Source organism: Macrobrachium rosenbergii, chromosome 24 (assembly GCF_040412425.1).
Source record: "Macrobrachium rosenbergii isolate ZJJX-2024 chromosome 24, ASM4041242v1, whole genome shotgun sequence".
NCBI classification, from domain to species: domain Eukaryota; kingdom Metazoa; phylum Arthropoda; class Malacostraca; order Decapoda; family Palaemonidae; genus Macrobrachium; species Macrobrachium rosenbergii.
In genome coordinates, this window is record NC_089764.1 from 23,382,371 (window position 1) to 23,402,442 (window position 20,072).

Consider the following 20,072-nt stretch of genomic DNA (forward strand, 5'->3'; position numbering starts at 1 on the left):
GGCACAATAGTTTTCTTTTCCAGAAAAAAAAAAAATTATAATAATGATGATAAGCCACTCGACATTTAACCATTCGTTTACTGCTAAATCCGAACTCCATTCTATACCTATAACCCATCTCTCTGAAAAGACTTCGTCCCTGACTTGTCGCTACTTATTGTTTAGCCTATTATGTCTCTATTCTTTTTTTTTTTTATTTCCAGGGAAAACAAAAGCATTAACACACACACACCGTCCTTTCGCCTTTGCATAGAAACGAAGCTGAAGAGGACAAAAGTTGCGCAAGGCCCAATAGGTAATCGTTCAGCCAATCAACCCCCTAATTCTTGCAATCCAGAGATGAATACAACCTGCAACTTTACATGTAATTGTCAGTTTTAAACGAATTCCCCGTCACGAATTGATAGTCTGGCTTTTGAGGGCGATTTTGCATATGTAAATCAACTTAAGTGCTGTCGATACGGTGCGTTCTGTCGATCTGCCTATCTGGTTTAGAGAGGGAAAATACATTAATGGGATAATTACTCGCATCAACCTTTTTTTTTCTCTTTTTCTTACGCTGCCAGGCTTTTACCAGTATTTATCAAAAGATAGTTTGATAAACAAATGGATGAGGTAATCCTTAAACCTGACAACAACAATTCAAGCAGTGATTGTTAAATATAATAAATAACTACTTATCTGCACTTTGTTTATTAACTTTTCGTTTTAACACAAAGTAGTGAAAGTCTCGGCGGCACTGCCTGTAAACCTAACATATAATTAAACCCAAATTGCGTTATAATATTCCCCTTCCCAATAACCACCTGAGGGGGAACGGTAGTAGAGAGAGAGAGAGAGAGAGAGAGAGAGAGAGAGAGAGAGAGAGAGAGAGAGAGAGAGGTAGGGGAAAAGAGCTTTCAATCTCACTTGATATTGGGGAAACGAGGCAGACGGGGCTGAACCATTTCAAGCAGAAACGAATCGTTTGAACTGGTAATGAGACGTTCGAACCAAAAGGATTCTGATGGGTTAGGTGGGAAAGTGAGAGTTAGAGGGACGGGGTGTCGAAGAAGAAGAAGAAGAAGAAGAAGAAGAAGCCTCTCTCTCTCTCTCTCTCTCTCTCTCATGAAAGGAACAGCCGCTGCTTTTGAACTCGCCCGACCAATCGTGGTGTCGGATAGAGTGTTCCGGAATTTCTTGTAAATGGGCCCGTGGCTTTATTGGATTCTTGACGGGTGTACGGTGATGTTTTCGAGCAGCGCTCGAAACACCGGCTCGGAGATTCGTGGGTAACTGTGACCGAGCTCCTTTTGATTGGTGACTGATTCAGGTATCGGGAAATGCTTTTAGTCTGTCAGTAGATTTGATTTCATTGTTAATTACCCTTTGATTTGTTTAATTTGGTGACAGTGTCGTTTCTCTTAACTCTCTCAAGAGATGCGCATTTTTCTGTTATAAATGTCTCTGTGTGTCTGAGTTACTTAAGATGTGATGAGTTTTTTTCCTAACGTACTGGGAAAAAGCAACAAACCTATTGGATTTGCTTATTTCAGTAAAAAGTGTGAATAAGCAAATTAAATCAATAAAATTAAAGAGGCATCAATGCACCGAGTTGTTCTTCCTTTTAATATTTCAAAACCATTCATAACCCAACAAATACCACACAAGTTATCAGAACAAAATAAGATCTAATCCATTTATCTATTTGGCCACTTTAATTAGTACCAGAGCCTCTTATTTGTGCTTATTATTATAATAAGAATTATTATGTTCCCAGTGAAATCAGTCCCTGCCGTTGATTATAAGGTGGGGTTTATACCACAGTTATTATGATCATGGCAGTCATCGTTAATAGTATACCTGTTTCTATTTTCTCCATAGTGCTAATGCACATTTTGTTTCTATTATATCTGTATTTATAAAGTACATTATTATCACCATTATCTAGATTTACTAATATGTTGCTGACTTTATAACAGGAGAAGATCTGAATACAGTGTAACTCACTCCAACTGGAAATATGAAATTAGGGTTCCATTTACCGTGGAGTTTCATGAGACGTTCACTTTTAATTAGTTTCCATCAACTGACTACTAGTAGAAAAATATAAATACAGAATCTTTATCTAATGTAGAATGGTAAATAAAAAAAACTATTATTAACATTTTCTTGTACTTTTATTTACAAATCTGTCAATACATGGTATTCTCTATGTACATGACTCTTAATTCAAACCATATACAATTCAATTTTATAAATACATCACCTGATATCGATGTATTTACTCGACGCAAAATAAACAAATTTAAAATACATATTTTCGTAAATACACAAGATTATAACATATACTTTTCATAAATACATCACCTTGTATTGATGTACTCACATGACTCTAAAGTTAGTAACTTCGAAAGAGTTTTAATAAAATTTCACATTTGACAAAATGAGACTCAAATACAAAATGAATAATTACTCATTCTCGAAGACTTTACAGGCATTATATAGCATTAATTGCATACCTCATTTTACAGTGGTCTAACCTTTTGCCAGCTGGTTAATATGTGATATTTTCATGCGACTCAATATACAAAAAATAAAGAAGAATTAAATGACTAGTGAAGCGGTAATGAGGACTTGGATAACGCTATTTAAATAAGGGAGATCACTATTGTTCATTCATGGTTCGTCGGAATGAATCAGATCTAAGCGAGCAATTATGTCGATATCTTTTGTCCTTTCATGGAAATTCGTTTTTTTACAGGAACTCAGACAAATGCAAACATCATGCTTTGACTGGGGTACGTGTATGAAAAATTATGTGGACACTTCAGTAAATGATTTGATTACTCGATATCTTTTATCCTTTCATGCAAAATCAATTTTTTTTTACAGGAACTTAGACAAATGTAAGCCTCATACTTTGACTGGGGTACGTGTATGAAAAATTATGTGGATACTTCAGTAAATGATTTGATTACTCGATATCTTTTATCCTTTCATGCAAAATCATTTTTTTTTTCAGGAACTCAGACAAATGTAAGCCTCAATGCTTTGACTGGGGTGCGTGCATGAAAAAATACAACTCATGCAACAGAGAGCTGAGAGTTATTGCGAGCAACAAGCAATTTGGAAGGATTAAGAAAAGCACGTTAGTATAAAAAAAAATCTTAGTAAAAGGAGAAACCTGGATGAAAGCGAGAGAAGGGTGGAAATGGAAATTTAACTTAAACTAATGTAAAATGCCTCGGCAGGACCACCCAGTATAAAAAGTTTCACTAACTAGCTTTTATTTACAGATTCCGCTTTAGTTTTAAGTTGCTAAAACGCAACTTCAGCGTTCTGCAAAAATATTTGGCTTTGTCTGACCAGGTTATTATCGCCTCTTGTTTTCTCCGAAATAAAGCAGTATAAAATGTGAGATGAAATTCGTGGAAATTTCCTACGAAAATATTTATCGAAATATACATCGGCTATGTATCAGTGCCTTATAATTATCACCGGTAGCTCTTCAGATATATATTTCCATATCTAGTTGGCAGCTTTCTACTGAAAGCACTGAAATCTTCTTGAAAAATTCTCCTTCCCAACTGGGAATCGAACTAGCCTGCTCAGAAGGCAGCAGGCAGCGCTATCCCTCTACGCGACCTTCTGGTTAGGGAAAGAATCTCTCTTGGTTGGAAGGGAGAATTACTTCATTTATTTCTCTTTACGTTTGTCTCTCGAGGTCGACTTATAAATCAGTATATTCTTTCTGTGACGTTTTTTAAGCTTCGATATAGTAACACTTTAGTATAGGAAGTATTAATGAACTTTCTTTCCTCTTTCACTCGTGGAAATACGGATTTTTTTTTTTTTTTTTTTGCTTTATGAAAAATGTGTTTTATTTCTATGATTTATTTTCTTTTCATTCAAGACTAATGAATAATAAGTGTTACTGTATTCACCATTGGTCATTTCCATAACTTTCTCTTTCTACAAAACTGGTTTGATCACACAAACCTTTGAGAAAGACTTTTATATCTCCAAAATCAAGAAACTCGTTGTTATAAAAGCCACCACCTCATAGATCACTCATCATTACCACAACGCTCAGAGCTTCCAAAAACTGCCCTTAGAAAACACGCATCAAATAAAGACGTTCAGCTTCTTTTGGAAGTCACTCAGATAACTCAAGATGGCGTCGACGTGAGGCCTTCCCTTCGGGTGGATGTTCCAGCAGTAGACCATGACCTTATAAAGGTCGTCGGGGCAGTTGAGGGGCTGGACGAGCCTATATCCATCCCGGAGGTATTCGTCCATCTCGCAGGCTGCCACTTCGACGTAGGGCTGCTGTGCCAAGGTCGTCAGTTCCCAAACTAGTACGCCGTAGGACCACTGGAATTGGATAGGAGGATAAGTAAGTATATGTTAAGTTATTTAGGAAAGACATTGGCTACGTGTCATAGGCATTGGGACCTATCCCCACTGGCTGTCGGCCTAAGAAACAGGAGATCAGCGCCTGCCCTATGAGCCTACAGAGACCCAGGAGGACTTTACCTTTAACCAATTTAGGGAATGGGGTTCACTGCGCTGGTGTCGTTATAAGGTGTTTTGGGTGAATGTGACTAACATGGATCATGTTAAGAAAAGCTAGTTATGATACTAATATACTTAAGTCACTTAATATGAACGTTTGAATTTTATTTTTATTCTAATGTGCCATCATGTAAGATTCTCATAATAAACAAAGTATATTTGATGATCACTGGATGTTTTCAGCACCTAAAAACTGAAATGTTTCACCAGGGGACGACACAATAGCTGATCAGAAAGCGAGAGAGTGCTTTATTGTAGTAAGCATCAATAAGAAGAAAACAAGGCTACAAGAGATAAATAAAAAATTATTACTAAGTAAAACGGACGGTATATTTACTAAGTTTAAATAAATGAGAAGAGAATGGCACAGCCTAAATATGGCTAAAAGCAACCAGTTAACAACAGGATACAAAATTCACAATTTTGGTCAACAGAAACGTGCAGGATTTTCACGGAACTGACCCAAAACGCTCGTTTCCTCAGCCCGTAGTCGAAGTATATACTTTGACCATGTATATATCAAGCATAAGGCCGTACGCGGATTCCTCGGTTGCGGGCCGAGACAGGTACCATTAAATCGAGAGAGAGAGAGAGAGAGAGAGAGAGAGAGAGAGAGAGAGAGAGAGAGCAAAAACGAAATCCTCACCACATCGCTGGCTGTGGAAATGGAGCACTGGGTGATGGCCTCGTAAGCCAGCCACTTGATCGGCCGCACCAATTCGGCCCTGACGCTCTCGTAGTCCGCTGGGAAGAGGTCACGTGACAGAGCCGCGTCCGTGATTCGTAGCTGGAGTTTTTCGCTCACCCTGTGAGCAAATATCGATTCAGAAGAGTTTCAGTCGGGCTGGTTAGCGTTATTAGGTGGTAATTAGGCCCTGACACCGGCGACGCGTTCGTTTATGGAAATGAGGCTTGCACTCATGAGTACTGAGAATATTTAATTTTTTGTAAGTCTGTCTATCTAACCGTCGTAAATAAAATGCATGTGTTGAAATTATATGGAAATTTTTTTTGCAAGAATATTCTTAGAAATATTTGGAAAATTAGTTTTCCTATGTAATTGTGAAACGAAAATCCTTTTATCTTATATCAAGGCCGACTAGGCAATGAACATGTCAAACTTAGTCTATCTGTATGCAGATTTATTTACATTAATCCTTATTTTAGATTAGTTTTCTCTAAATTACTATGTCCGAAAAATCTTTTTACTTTACGTCAACAGGAACTAAGCAATAATTGAAATAAACTTAGTCTATCTGTGTTCAAATGTATTTGCATTAACCTTTTTTTTTTTAATATGAATACTTACACACAATTCCTAGCAGCGATGTCTCCGTGAAGAATATTTGCTTTGTGAAGAAATGACAAGCCATGAGCTGCCTGTATAGCTAATTCAACTAATTCCGACGCCCGGAGGTGCCCACCTCTGTGTTCCAAAAGGTACCTGGGAAAAGAGGGAACACGTTTTAATTGGACAGGTGTGAAAGACCGAACAGGTTTTAAAGGATCAGTGGAAAAGGATAAAAGATGAAATGGACTGAAGATGTGATTCGGAAACAGTTGTTTTTAGAACCTGCCAAAAAGGGAAAGGGTGTAAAATTGAAAATAGTATATGGAGAGTTACAACCAAACGCAGATTAGTATTGTTTAACAACTATAAAAAAAATTTTTAAGTTGTTTTAATAATGAAAATCTTATGGCACAAACAATTTTATATATAGTTAACAGATTTATTTAAAACGATTCTTGTAATAAGCTAAACTGCTTCACTCAACTGAAGCTTAATATAAGGAACAAATTTTCCTCTGTGTGTGTGTGTCCGTGCGCGCGCGCTTGAGTGTTTGTGTGTGTGTGTGTGTGTGTGAGAGAGAGAGAGAGAGAGAGAGAGAGAGAGAGAGAGAGAGAGAGAGATTATTTCAAAATCATGTCCTTGGCTCCACCCACCGGCTGTGACGTAGGCATAACAGAGGTAAGGAAATGCATTAGAAATAACAATCTGAGTCATCGCAAAGACTGACCTACTGACTAAAGAGAGAGAGAGAGAGAGAGAGAGAGAGAGAGAGAAACCAACCTTTTAAGATTCTGATATCCATGGAAAGGATATATGAGGAAAGGCGACGAATTATTGGCGAAGGACACGCCCACCATCGTCAGGATGTTTCTGTGGTAGAGGTTGAAGAGGTGGGTTCCTTCCCTGTAGAGGAGGATCAGTTCGTCGTGAGGGGCGCCCTCCGTCACCGTCTTGATCAGGACCTGTTGATCCTGCTCCGGGTGGTCCCGCTGGATCCATCCTCGGAAGACGCGCCCGAAGGAGCCCTCCTGCACCACCGCCGTCAGGCGCACTCTGTGGCGGTCGATCTGGTAATGAGGAGAGTTTTGCAGGATTAGTTGATCGACTTCTCTTGGAGAATATATATATATATATATATATATATATATATATATATATATATATATATATATATATATATATATATATATATATATTTAATATCGAATCTGCTATACCATTGGAATAATTTACACTTGGCCGTAAGTCATTCCCAAAGTACAGTGAAGCCGACATTTTTTACTTTATATTTGTGTATAACTGATTAAAATTCACATAGGATTATGCAAGCCATTAGAAAAAAAAAACACCAAAAGTTTAATAGGCACACGATAAAGGAATAAACTAAATTCTTCAAAGATACACCAAAAAAAAAGAAGAAGAAGAAGAAGAAGAAGAAGAAGAAGAAGAAGAAGAAGAAGCCATGACATCATCAGAAACATCGTGTCACGACCTCCCGAAACACGACGCCAGGCACAACGAGACAGACAGACAGACAGGCGGCCCTTACCTCCATCTGGCGAAATCTGTCTTGCAGCTCCGCGTGAGACGGATCCACAATGACCTCCGAGTGACTCAGGGAACTGGAGGACTGACAGGTTTCCCTGCTGCTGCTCTCGCCTCCGCTCACGTTGCTGGCGTCCCTGCTGACGTGGGGCGTGTTGTCCCTGCAGCTCTGCGTCAGGGACACGCTGGTCGAGGAGTGCGCTGGCCCTTGGGAGGCTCCCAGGGGAGCCAAGGGCGAAGGGATCTTCCTCACCGAGGCGTAGGAGTTGCTCGTTAGGGAGGAAGGGAGAGTGTAGGTGTTGTTGTTCGGGGTGGGTGCCCTCAGGAGGGTTGAGCTGGTCATGTTCCCGGGTTTGGTGCCTCCGTTGTTAGCGCTGCAGTGACAAAAAAAAAAAAAATAGATAGATAAATAAATCGATAAATAAAAAATAAAGGTCAATAAATAAAGGATTATTTATCGAGATAAAGATTGCATATTGATTTCTCTCTTGAAATTATTGACAACAATATTTAGATGCTCTCTTGGTTTCAATGCTGAGTTCGTCTCCCTAGACCTATGTAACGTTTTCCATAGATGAGCAGATTGTTTACATGAACCATAATAACAATAAATAAAGAATTATTTATCGAGATAAAGATTGCATATTGATTTCTCTATTGAAAGTATTGACAACAATATTTAGATGCTCTATTGGTTTCAATGCCGAGTTCGTCTCTCTAGACCTATGTAACGTTTTCCATAGATGAGCAGATTGTTTACATGAACCATAATAACGATAAATAATTATATTTATCGTACATTATTGAAACTGAAGTTGAATAAGATGCATGTGTTATAATATCAATGAATCTAACGGTTTTGAATGAGCGGTTATAAGAGATAATTAAAGATTTAGGCCGATGCGGAATGGCATTCTACACTGACCTCAATATCCTTTGGTCACCATCTCTCTTGCGGCGCCTTCTCCTGCACAGTGCCACTGCCACGATGACGATGATGACGAGGGCCACCCCAGCGATGACCGACACGACGTAGTATACGACAGGAAGGGAGCCTTCCTCGTCTTTCTCTTCGACAGGATCCTGACGAGGAGCAAATCTCTCCGCCGCCTTTCCTGGAGAAGGAAGAAGAGCCACCGGTGTAAGATTTCAATACATGTTTGTAATGGGAGTTTTTTTTTTCTTTTCTAGGAGGTTTCTTGTCTTTGAGAAAGATTATTTAATTTTTTGATGGAGAAATTTTATTTATGGTGGGAATTAAATGAAGATATGTACAGTATGTGTGTAGCCATTAAAACTATGCATATGCATTAATATTCATAAAATATTTGGAGATTGTAAAGTATTTTCCTGATAACAGGACTGACGTTTGAGGATATTCATTTGCAAATACCACTCCGGTTATCTTTCTACAAGGAATTGCAAAAAACTTTTAATGAAGCTACAAACTTTACATATGATAATTAATGCTACACTGAGTCCACAAGTTCATTTTCGAATGAAAAATTTTATTATCACAAACAAAATAGACTGGGGTCTTCTGTTTATACGAATTGAATATTTAAACATTTTGATGTCTTAGTTTACTGATTAACACGGTAACTGAACCCTTTATAATGTAGAAACCTTCAGGAGATTTTATTTTCTTTAAATTTTCATCTTTTCATTAGATTCTAATATAATAAAAACTTATCTTTGATATGCCGGGCACATTAACTTTTTTAAACTAGCTTATTCATCAAGATAATATTTATGCCCTCACGCGGTCTGACCACGTGCGTTCCGAATATTTATAATCAGTTTATGGAGAACTATTAAACAAACGATGGATAAGAAAGTAAATAATAGAATAAGAAGTTATAAGAATGCAATATATATATATATATATATATATATATATATATATATATATATATATATATATATATATATATATATGTGTATATACATATATATATATATATATATATATATATATATATATATATATATATATATATATATATATATATATATATATATTTCATGGTACTTTCCCACAAGCTCGCTTCATAAAGCAAACTGTTTATCGTAACGCAATAAAAAAAAATTACAGAAAACAGAAAACAAACGCACCAAACTGCCTGTGCTTTGGGAACTAAATTTCGTGACCGTATCCGTTATACTCAATGTCACACAAAACAGCGTAATGGTTGCTATGTCAACCCAAATAAAAATGATGATTGCCGGAATAACCTCGATACGTGACGTGCTTGTTATTTTGCCTTCAATAAGCATAATGCTTGCTATATCAACACGAAAGTTGGCCTCACGAAGAGTCCTACTGGCAGGCAATCATCCAATCACTATAAGTGAAGAGGTGACCGGCACAAAGACCGGAAGTAACCACACCTAAGAGAGAGAGAGAGAGAGAGAGAGAGAGAGAGAGAGAGAGAGAGAGAGAGAGAGAGAGAGAGAGAGAGAGAGAGAGAAACTTTCAGGATTGCCATATGGGTGTACAGTTAAACAAGAAAATGGATACCTGATTGAGAGAGAGAGAGAGAGAGAGAAGTTTCAGCATCATCATGTAGAGGGTATACAGCTAAACAGTAAAGTGGATAATGGACAGAGAGAGAGAGAGAGAGAGAGAGAGAGAGAGAGAGAGAGAGAGAGAGAGAGAACTTTCAGCATCATCATATAGACTCTATACAGCTAAACAGTAAAGTGGATAATGGACAGAGATTGAGAGAGAGAGAGAGAGAGAGCATCATGATATAGACTCTAGAGAGCTAAACAGGATAGTGGGATAGTGGACATCTGATTGAGAGAGAAGAGAGCAGCATCATGACACAGAAGCTATACAGTTAAACAGGAAACTGGATATGTGATTGAAGGTTTTTATTTTTAGGTCATCACTTCCGATCGTTTTATGTGCTTTTTTTATCAATTTGATTCGGTAAATAATGGTCTATTTTAACGATTTTAGATGTAATATTCATTATCTGTTTATCTGTATGATTAAGAAATGCCATTGCACAGTAAACAGAAAGGTTCTCATATGTTAGTTTGAAATCAGGGCACTTTCAACATGAAATCCACGTCGACAACGGAAGCAGGAATAACTTGAGGGAACAGATTTCAGAAAGCTTTAGAGATTAGTTTCTTGTAACGTAAATATAACAAAATAAATAAATGTTCAGATGTTGTCTCACCAAAGTTGGAAATTTAAAAAGAATTTAAAAATTAAAAAAGAATCTTTTCAAATACATATTTACAACACAAAACATATCTCAATAGTTTCCACCTTCTGTCTTTCAATTGTAATTGAGGCTCACACTGGGTTTGTACATTAGTACTTTGCCTGAACAATTCCTCCATTGATTCCAAACACACACACACACACACACACACATAAACCAAGTCCTAACAATCTCATCTTACAAAATTACGGAAAAATAACATTTTTTGGCACCAAATCCTCGCATGTAAGTCAACAAAAGCAGTTCACGCATAAACAAACAGTTTTCATATCAAAGGAAACACCATCTTCTGAAATGAAAATATAACACCTTCTGGTGTCATATCCTGGTACACAACTCAACAAAAGAAGCTCACACATAAACAAACAGTTTTCATATCAAAGGAAACATCATCTTCTGAACGGAAAATATAACACTTTCTGGTGTCATATCCTGGTACACAACTCAACAAAAGCAGTTCACATATAAACAAACAAACAAAATTTGAATCTCAAAGAATCGTGACTTTACCTTCGAGGCAGATTTTCTTCCTCCTGAAGTACAGAACCGTCGGAGGTTTCCGTGGCTTCGGCGAGGTCACGTTGATATTTAGGGTGACGTCGACCTCGGCGCTCCTGCTGCCCGTACAAGGGAGGACCAGCTCGAAGGTGCCCACCTTGTGGGGCACGTGCCCCGTCAAGGAGACGTTCACGAAGGGGGTGGCCAGAGGCGGGTTCTTCTCATAGGCTTGGGTATCGTTGACCCAAATGGCCATGTTGTATAATACCTGTGGAGAAAGAGAGGCAAGATTAAGTGGACAGAATGATATTTCTTATATACATATATATATATATATATATATATATATATATATATATATATATATATATATATATATATATATATATATATATATATATATATATATAAGGTTCATCAGTTTACCTGAACACAATTTCACTATGAAGCCTTTTCTTTCAGTTGTTGGGGGGACCTCTGATATATATATAAAAAAAAACAGCGCTCAATGTCGCATTCATTACCTAATCGCTGAATAGTGGAAGGACTCCATGATTCTAACCTACACAACAAGGCTCATCAGCAAGCGTCCAGCCACCTGACACACAAAGCACCACCCACCTCACCTGCTCGCAATATTTATATAGAGCCTTAAGCCCTTCTCGCTAACAGGTTGTGGCTACAGGAAAAAGAACAAGTGATCAATCTCACTTCCATATTTCGGCAGTTAAATCAGAAATGAAATTTATAAAGGACAGTTTCCATGGTGTAACTTCACATCAGTCTGTGATGGAAATCTTTGGGTAATCCCATCTAATCTTTTGGAATCCTTTATCATTTCAATGCTTCGCTGTGTATTGATCCTTCATTCGATGTACATACGCACTTAATGATTGAGGTTTGGAGGTTTTAAAGTAAAATATACAAAAATATGTTTAAAAATCTACATATGTTTACATATTGCTTATAAGAAACGTTGACTTAATTCCAATAATAGAGCAGTTAATATGTAATCTTTACTATCGATAGGTTTCCTGCTATCTAGCGTGCAGAATCTTTTACTGACTTGTCTTTTATCCCACAATTCCGAAGTCTTTCGATGACTCTCTCTCTCTCTCTCTCTCTCTCTCTCTCTCTCTCTCTCTCTCTCCTACGTCATACCTCTCACTATTTCCTCTGCAACCACTAACTGGTAAATCCTTACTACGTCACTTCTTGTCTACCAGTTTTCCCCAGTCTTTCCAGTTTCCCTTTCACAGTCCACCATTACCGCCCCACTCCATGTGCACATTTTTGCAATTGCTACTATCCCCCGCTTTTCAGCAGTCGCTCCTCAATTCATTTATTTCATATAATTATCTTTCTACCTTCCCGTTCGTTTCTTCTCCATTTTCCCCAGCAAACCCCATTCCACTCCCGTCATCCCAAAACTTTTATTCTCCAGTACCCCCTTCCTTCCTCCATCCATCAAGCGACCCAGCTTCGGCAAAACATCCATCTCTCCAACCGGAGCAATCCTCCACCTTCCTCCCTTCCTCCCATGCCAGGCTACCTCGCGCGCTACCTCCCCCCAACCCCCACCCCGGCACGACGACGACAAAACCATCAAAAAACAGCAGTGCGTGAAATTCAACACGTTACGCTAACTTCCCCATTCCCCTTTGCCAGGGGAGCTCTTGCCTTGGGGACTAATCCCGGCGAAGGGGATGAAATAAAAGGGCCCGGGGGAAAAAAAAAGATGAAAGAGAAACAATAGCATTATTCACGAATTGTTCAAATACAAAGGCATTTAGATGTTAACGTTCCCGGTTGTCATTTTGGAATTGGGCCAAAAATATAAGATTTCATAAATGCGAGAAAAGTAAAAAAAAAACTTATTAAAGCGGCTGAAAATCATCATACGAAAATTCCGCGAAAATTGTATGCAATTTTATACAGCTGTGATACAATTAGCCAAAATATTAATCATTCCAACAGCGCGGAAGGGAAGTTTCCTTTTAGATATGTATTTGAATATATTGCCAAAGCAATTCAGAAATTATCTTTTGAATATATATACTAAAGCAATCCCGAAATTGGCTTTTAAACATATATATACTAAAGTAATCCAGAAATTATCTTTTAAATATATATACTAAAGTAAATCCAAACATTATCTTTTGAATATACATAATAAAGCAATCCATTTATCTCACAAGTATATTTACTAAATATAATCCAGTAATGATCTCTTATATATATATATATATATATATATATATATATATATATATATATATATATATATATATATATATATATATATATATATATATATACATATACTAAAAAGCAATCCAGATATTGCCTTCAAATATTTATATTAGAGCAATTCAGAAATCATCTTTTAAATATATATACTGAAGCAATCCAAAAATGATCTTTTAAGTATATACATGAAAGTAACCCAAACATCATCAGACCGCCCCCCCCCAACAAAAAAAAAAATGTCGAAATTCTACTAATTTAATTTTAAAGCCAGTACTTCATTTTTCCTTCAGACTTACGACCTGTTTTCCACCGGCCGTGTTTGACAGACAGGTGCGACGAGCTGTGGGCTAGTTAATCATTAATCACTATAACAACCACCAGTGTCATAAGCCACGTGATCACCTCGTCAGCGCCGTCAGCGGCTGTCATCGGCGTCAGCGTCGTCGAGATAAGATAAACGATTTGCTTCCGTTGTAATGACGATGAGTTTTTTTCTGGTGGGGGAAGCGGGGTGGGGGTTGTGGGAAGAAGGAAGGTGGGGGGAGTGGCGGCATTCTTTTATCGTCTTCTTTGGGTCATTTAATTTTGCAATGTTGCAGCCATGAGTAAGTAACGTTCCTGCACTTTGTAGGTTTTCATTGGGGAAATATAGTTGAAGATTTGCATAATTATGAATCAGACAGAATTATAATAAGTTTATGAAGATTCTGATGGTCTGTTTGTGGTCTTGTTTTTTTTTTTTTTTTACTGCCTTGCATTAATCAAATGACAATGATGAAGTCACATTCCTTTACGTTATTAAAAATAAATCACTGACATATCTGTTCGCAGTAAGAAACTTTTACAGAAAAAATAAAACTCAAACAATCTACAAAAAAATTAAACAATATGCAAGATAAACTTTATGACAGCATTCCAAGGACATAAACTTCCCCCGGATGTTTTATTACTAAAAATAAAAAGTAAAATGTTCATAAAAACGAGTGAAAGTCCCTCTCGAGGAAGAATATTGTTAAAAAAGGGTAAAACAAACAAAGACAAGCGTGATTGCCTTGTGATCATTATATTTATGGCCCTTCATTATGTTTAAGTTATTCCTGTTTTATAATGTACAGTACACTTTTTTCTAGCCTCCTTCTGCATTAATTAAATCCAACTTCCTTTAGTTAAAAGCATGTCATCAGAACAAAGTATTTGTATTAAATATATATATAAGCACACAAGCACACATATACTGTATATGTATGTATGTTAAGTTAAGTATACCTTAGTTTTACCAGACCATTGAGCTGATTAACAGCTCTCCTAGGGCTGGCCCGAAGGATTAGACTTATTTTACGTGGCTAAGAACCAATTGGTTACTTAGCAACGGGACCTACAGCTTATTGTGGAATCCGAACCACATTATAGCGAGAAATGAATTTCTATCACCAGAAATAAATTCCTCTAACTCTTCATCAGCCGGTCGCGGGAATTGAACTCCGGCCCATCGAATGACAGTCTGAAGCTCAACCGACTCGGCCAACAAAGGGCATTATGTATGTATGTGTATATACAGTATATATACTCGTATATATATGTGTGTGTGTGTGTGTTTGTGTTTGTGTGTACATATTTATATTTATATTTGTATATATAAATATATATATATATATATATATATATATATATATATATATATATATATATATATATATGTGTATGTGTGTGTGTGTGTGTGTGTGTATGTGTGTGTTGTGTGCGTGTGTGTTACTGAGGTATGTTCATTTACGTATCACTTACATGTTTGCAATGTAGATAACTTTCCGCTGGCTTTTAAGCTAAGCATTCAATGTTAGTAAACAAATGGACAAAAAAAAATGGAAACAAAAAATAACCTCGTTTCATACACAGAGAGTTTTGACCGCCTCTCAAAGTCATCCGCTCGATTAAATGTTATTCTTGTTTACCGTTGCTCCGTCGTCAACAGAGTTTATGTGACTCAAGCTCAAACAAAAATAAAGCTAAAAATAAAATTCAGAGCGTTTACCAAGGGTTAAAATTATTATGACCCGAAGGTTTCATGTGTCATAGTTGAAAAGTAGAGCAGTGTGCTACGCGTCTGTGACCAGGACGTCGTTTTGCTCTTATGAGTGTGTTAGATCTTTTCAATCGAGAGTTTAATTAATGCAACGCTTTTAGTTTTACGTAAAAGAAAACTATTGTGTCGGCTTTGTCTGTCCGTCTGCGCTGTATTCTGTCCGCCCTCAGATTTTAAAACCTACTGAGGCTAGCGGTCTGCAAATTGGTATGTTGATCATCCACTCTCCAATCATCAAACATACAAAATTGCAGCCCTCTAGCCTCTGTAGTTTTTATTTTATTTAAGGTTAAAGTTAGCCATAATCGCACTTCTGGCAACGATATAGGATAGGCCACCACCCGGCCGTGATTAAAGTTTCATGGATCGCGGCTCATACAGCATTATACCGAGACCACCGAAAGATAGATCTATTTTCACTGCCCTTGATTATACGCTGTAGCGGCTGTGCAGAAAACTCGATTGCGCCGAAGAAACATCGGCGCATTTTTTACCTGTTTCTTTTACGTATTTAAGAAGAAATAAAGAACTTGGTCAATGCAATACGAAGCGTAATTATTGTCAGGTTAAGGGAAATATGTACAACATGAAATTCCGCTGCCAATTAGTAACTTCATAGCTAACATTTAAATTCAGTGTCGTTTCATTGCAACATGATTAATAAAAAAGGAAATATGTAATGATTTTATATATTTGTTATCAATAGGCATTTTAGTATTCCTTTTAGTCTTGCCGTTAATGCTACATAATTTAAGAACAATATGTGATTTAATCCTTCACAGTGCTTAATGAAACTTTCTCGTTGGATCCGCTATGTATCTTTTTTTTATTTCACTAATTTTATTTACTTCTATTAATATGCTACCTTTGATATATATATATATATATATATATATATATATATATATATATATATATATATATATGTATATATATATATAGATATATAATTTTAATTTTATATATGTATATGCAGATAAACATATATATATATATATATATATATATATATATATATATATATATATATATATATATATATATATATTTATATATATATATATATATATATATATATATATATATATATATATACACACATATATATATATATATATATATATATATATATATATATATATATATATATATATATATATATATATACGTTCCATTCTAATGGCTTCTGTGGTTATGTACAATGATACTCACATGATGAAATCATTTTTTAATTGCTTATATTCTTACTTTCACAGTATGGTAAAAATTACGAGCTTATAGATATTCTTACGAAATTTATAAGCCCATACACATATATACAACATGTATTTCGTATAATTATAAAACCGTATTCGATGACATGTTTATACACACACAGAGTACTCGGTTACATTACCAAATACATTGGTATAGCCTTGAAAGTCTTTTTGTTTGCCTCTTCCCCAATATTTGCATTATGAATTTATTCCACTCCTCCATTTCTGTCTCTGACAAAATTAATATTACCGCTGACATTTTTCTCGTGAATTGCGCGGTTGTGTTCATGAAGCCCTCACTGGCACAGGGCCAGCTTTGTTAACATCAAGTGTTCACGGCTCTGAATAATCCACGTCTTTATTTTTGTCAGCATTCTCTCTGGTTTAGACGTGAATGATTCATGTGCTTGTAAGTATAGATCTGTGTAGGTTTGTTCATGTATATATAAATATATAAATAAATATACACACACACACACACATATATATATATATATATATATATATATATATATATATATATATATATATATATATATATATATATATATATATATATATATATATATATATATATATATATATATATGTATGTTTACAGTCCCTCCATCTGTCTGTCTCTCTCTCTCTCTCTCTCTCTCTCTCTCTCTCTCTCTCTCTCTATATATATATATATATATATATATATATATATATATATATATATATATATATATATATATATATATATATATATATATATATATATATATTTATAATTATATACATATGTATACATATACATATATATCCATATATATGTGTGTCTGAGTGCACGTGTGTGTGTATATATAAATGTCTTCATATACATATTCCTATTCGACGATGCAGAATAAATCAAGCATCTAAGAGACGTGTAATGAACATTTCCGTTCGTCTGGTCTTCAGCTCCTGTAGACAGGCTGTGGTGGTGGATTCCTGTGTGTCCCCTCCTCCGGTTTAATAAGTCCATTATCTCTCTCTCTCTCTCTCTCTCTCTCTCGATAGGTAAATGATCCCCCTCTCTCCCTGATCATTGTCATCACCATCGTCATAATCATTACAATTATTCCTTTTTTTCCATCCCATAGAAATCTATATGCGATTGCCCGGTAATTTTGCGTGGGAACTCTGTTCCTATTTCCCAGACTTTTTTACTCTCTGAATTTGCTCAGCTCTGATGGATGAACAGATGCTTGGGATAGCAGATAACTGCTGTTTTCTTTACCTTGGATGAGAGTTTGGAAGATGGAAGTAGTTCCAATATATTCTGTTGTTTAGAATTTTTTACGTCTCTTCCTGAACTCTGAAGAATTTTGGCATTTTTTTGGTGGTAACACGTATTCTGTTCTCTAATCTAAGTTTTTGGAATTCCAGGATGAATTTTCATTGAAGTTTAGCATGGTCAGTTGCTATTCATTAGGGAATTTTTTGAATTTCTTAAAAGATCTTTCGAAATTCCAGGAATTTCTGGAAAATTCAGTGGCTCTTGATAAAATCAGTAGCTAGTCAGTATGAAATTTATAGAATGTCTCAAAAAAAATTTTCGAAATTATCTGCATATCGACTAGCGAAAGTCCAGGAATTTCAGGAAAATTTTCCTGAAATTTCATATTGTCAGTGTTGTCTGACGTAATCAGCAGCTAGTCAACATGGAATCTATGAAATTTCTTAAGAGATCTTGTCTGAACATCCAGAACAAGGTTCCAGGGACTTCTGGAAATTGTCTGGACATCCAGAACAAAATTCCAGGGACTTCTGGAAATTTTTTTTATGTTATATATTTTTTAGATTGATAATGACTCTTTTAAAGCAGCCTCTGTATAATCCTAAAATGTCTTGTAACTTGGCAAACAAGTTCCGAACGATTCTCTTTGAATTATATTAAATATCTTTTCATGGAACTAATTATCAAGCTTCGTCGATGATATCCAAAATGTGAAATTTCATATTCGATATTAATTATGTTAAAATTTTTAGGTGACATGGACAAAATACAATATTCACAAAATTCTCAGAGCATGTCTGACACTCTTTTATTATGAAACACCTGATTTTCGGAATATCTCATTATTTGCGCTCGCCAGTGAATTTTCAGAAAGAGCCTCGGAAACTCAAAAGATTATATACACATATATATATATATATATATATATATATATATATATATATATATATATATATATATATATATATATATATGTGTGTGTGTGTGTGTGTGTGTGTGTGTGTGTGTGTGTGTGTGTGTGTGTGTAAACTCAATAAGAATATTATGCACTGCTAAAGGACTCAACTGTCAATAATTATGAGTTTCATCTTTGATAAGTGAAGATTTTTTTTTTTTTTTTTGCACTTTTTGATGCTAGTACCACATTTAAATCATCATTGAAAAATAAAATAATGAAAACTGGCATCTAAAATTATTGAATAATTAAGTAAAACTTACGTGATATTTATTTGCTGAAAAACGAATATATATATATATATATATATATATATATATATATATATATATATATATATATATATATATATATATATATATATATATATATGTATATGTATGTATATACACATATATATACACATATATCAGAAAGAACACTAAAAACCTGATAATGGAAACGCGCAACAGCGCGAAATTAAGACGAGCAAAAACCAACATTACGAAACATAAAACCGGCATTTAGAAGAATAGGGAGACGATTTGAGGGGGGTGGGGGAGAAGGGAGAGTGGAATCAATTGTCTCCTGGAAAACGGCGTTCGTGTTTCTGCGATCCTTGGGACGGAAGCGGACTGCCAAGGCAATGATGTGATAATTGCCGGTTGCTGAGAGCAACTTCCTGTGCTGGGGTAAAGAAAAATAAAAAAAAAAGGAAAAGAGGAAAGGGCAAAAAGAAAATGTAGTGGAGGTAAAAAGATAGAAAAGGTCCATTGTTATGTATTCGATTGGATGTAATGGAAGGAATTGCATAAGGTGTAATTGAATGTATTTTCTTTCCCCTTTGTATGTTTATGGATAAGAAAAAATCTGAATAATTGTTTTCTTGTTAAACACTGATGAGTAATCAATTTCACTGGTGTTTTATTTTCATAATCCTAAACTTTTTTGGCCCATTTAGTTTCGTATTTTGAAAAGGTTTGTAATTCTAAAAATCAAACACTAGTAAACAGGCAAGTTTTCCATGTATAGAGGATTTATTTTGAAAAAAATCTGTAGACACCATTTGCCATAATTTTTCTCTCACTCTACCCTCTCCCCTAAAAGAGAGAGAGAGAGAGAGAGAGAGAGAGAGAATTACTATCAACTTAAGAATATTACTTATGAAAACCATCT

The 20,072-nt window shown here is 35.6% G+C and overlaps 1 protein-coding gene across 2 annotated transcripts in view; it reads right to left on the reverse strand.

The window, feature by feature from the left end:
• Positions 1-2,143: 2,143 nt before the first annotated feature.
• Positions 2,144-20,072, reverse strand: part of LOC136851934 (tyrosine-protein kinase Dnt-like) — a 112,857-nt gene continuing 94,928 nt past the window's right edge. Inside the window, exons 3-9 of one of the 2 annotated variants that reach the window (XM_067126293.1) lie at positions 11,143-11,398; positions 8,319-8,508; positions 7,398-7,767; positions 6,629-6,915; positions 5,867-6,001; positions 5,204-5,363; positions 2,144-4,356 (exon numbers count right to left, since the gene is read on the reverse strand). In XM_067126293.1, coding sequence (XP_066982394.1) covers positions 4,108-4,356; positions 5,204-5,363; positions 5,867-6,001; positions 6,629-6,915; positions 7,398-7,767; positions 8,319-8,508; positions 11,143-11,398 — 1,647 coding nt within the window. In that variant the 3' untranslated portion in view covers positions 2,144-4,107. Of the gene's footprint in view, positions 4,357-5,203; positions 5,364-5,866; positions 6,002-6,628; positions 6,916-7,397; positions 7,768-8,318; positions 8,509-11,137; positions 11,399-20,072 lie in introns of both variants that reach the window. The other variant, XM_067126294.1, reaches the window with a different exon arrangement.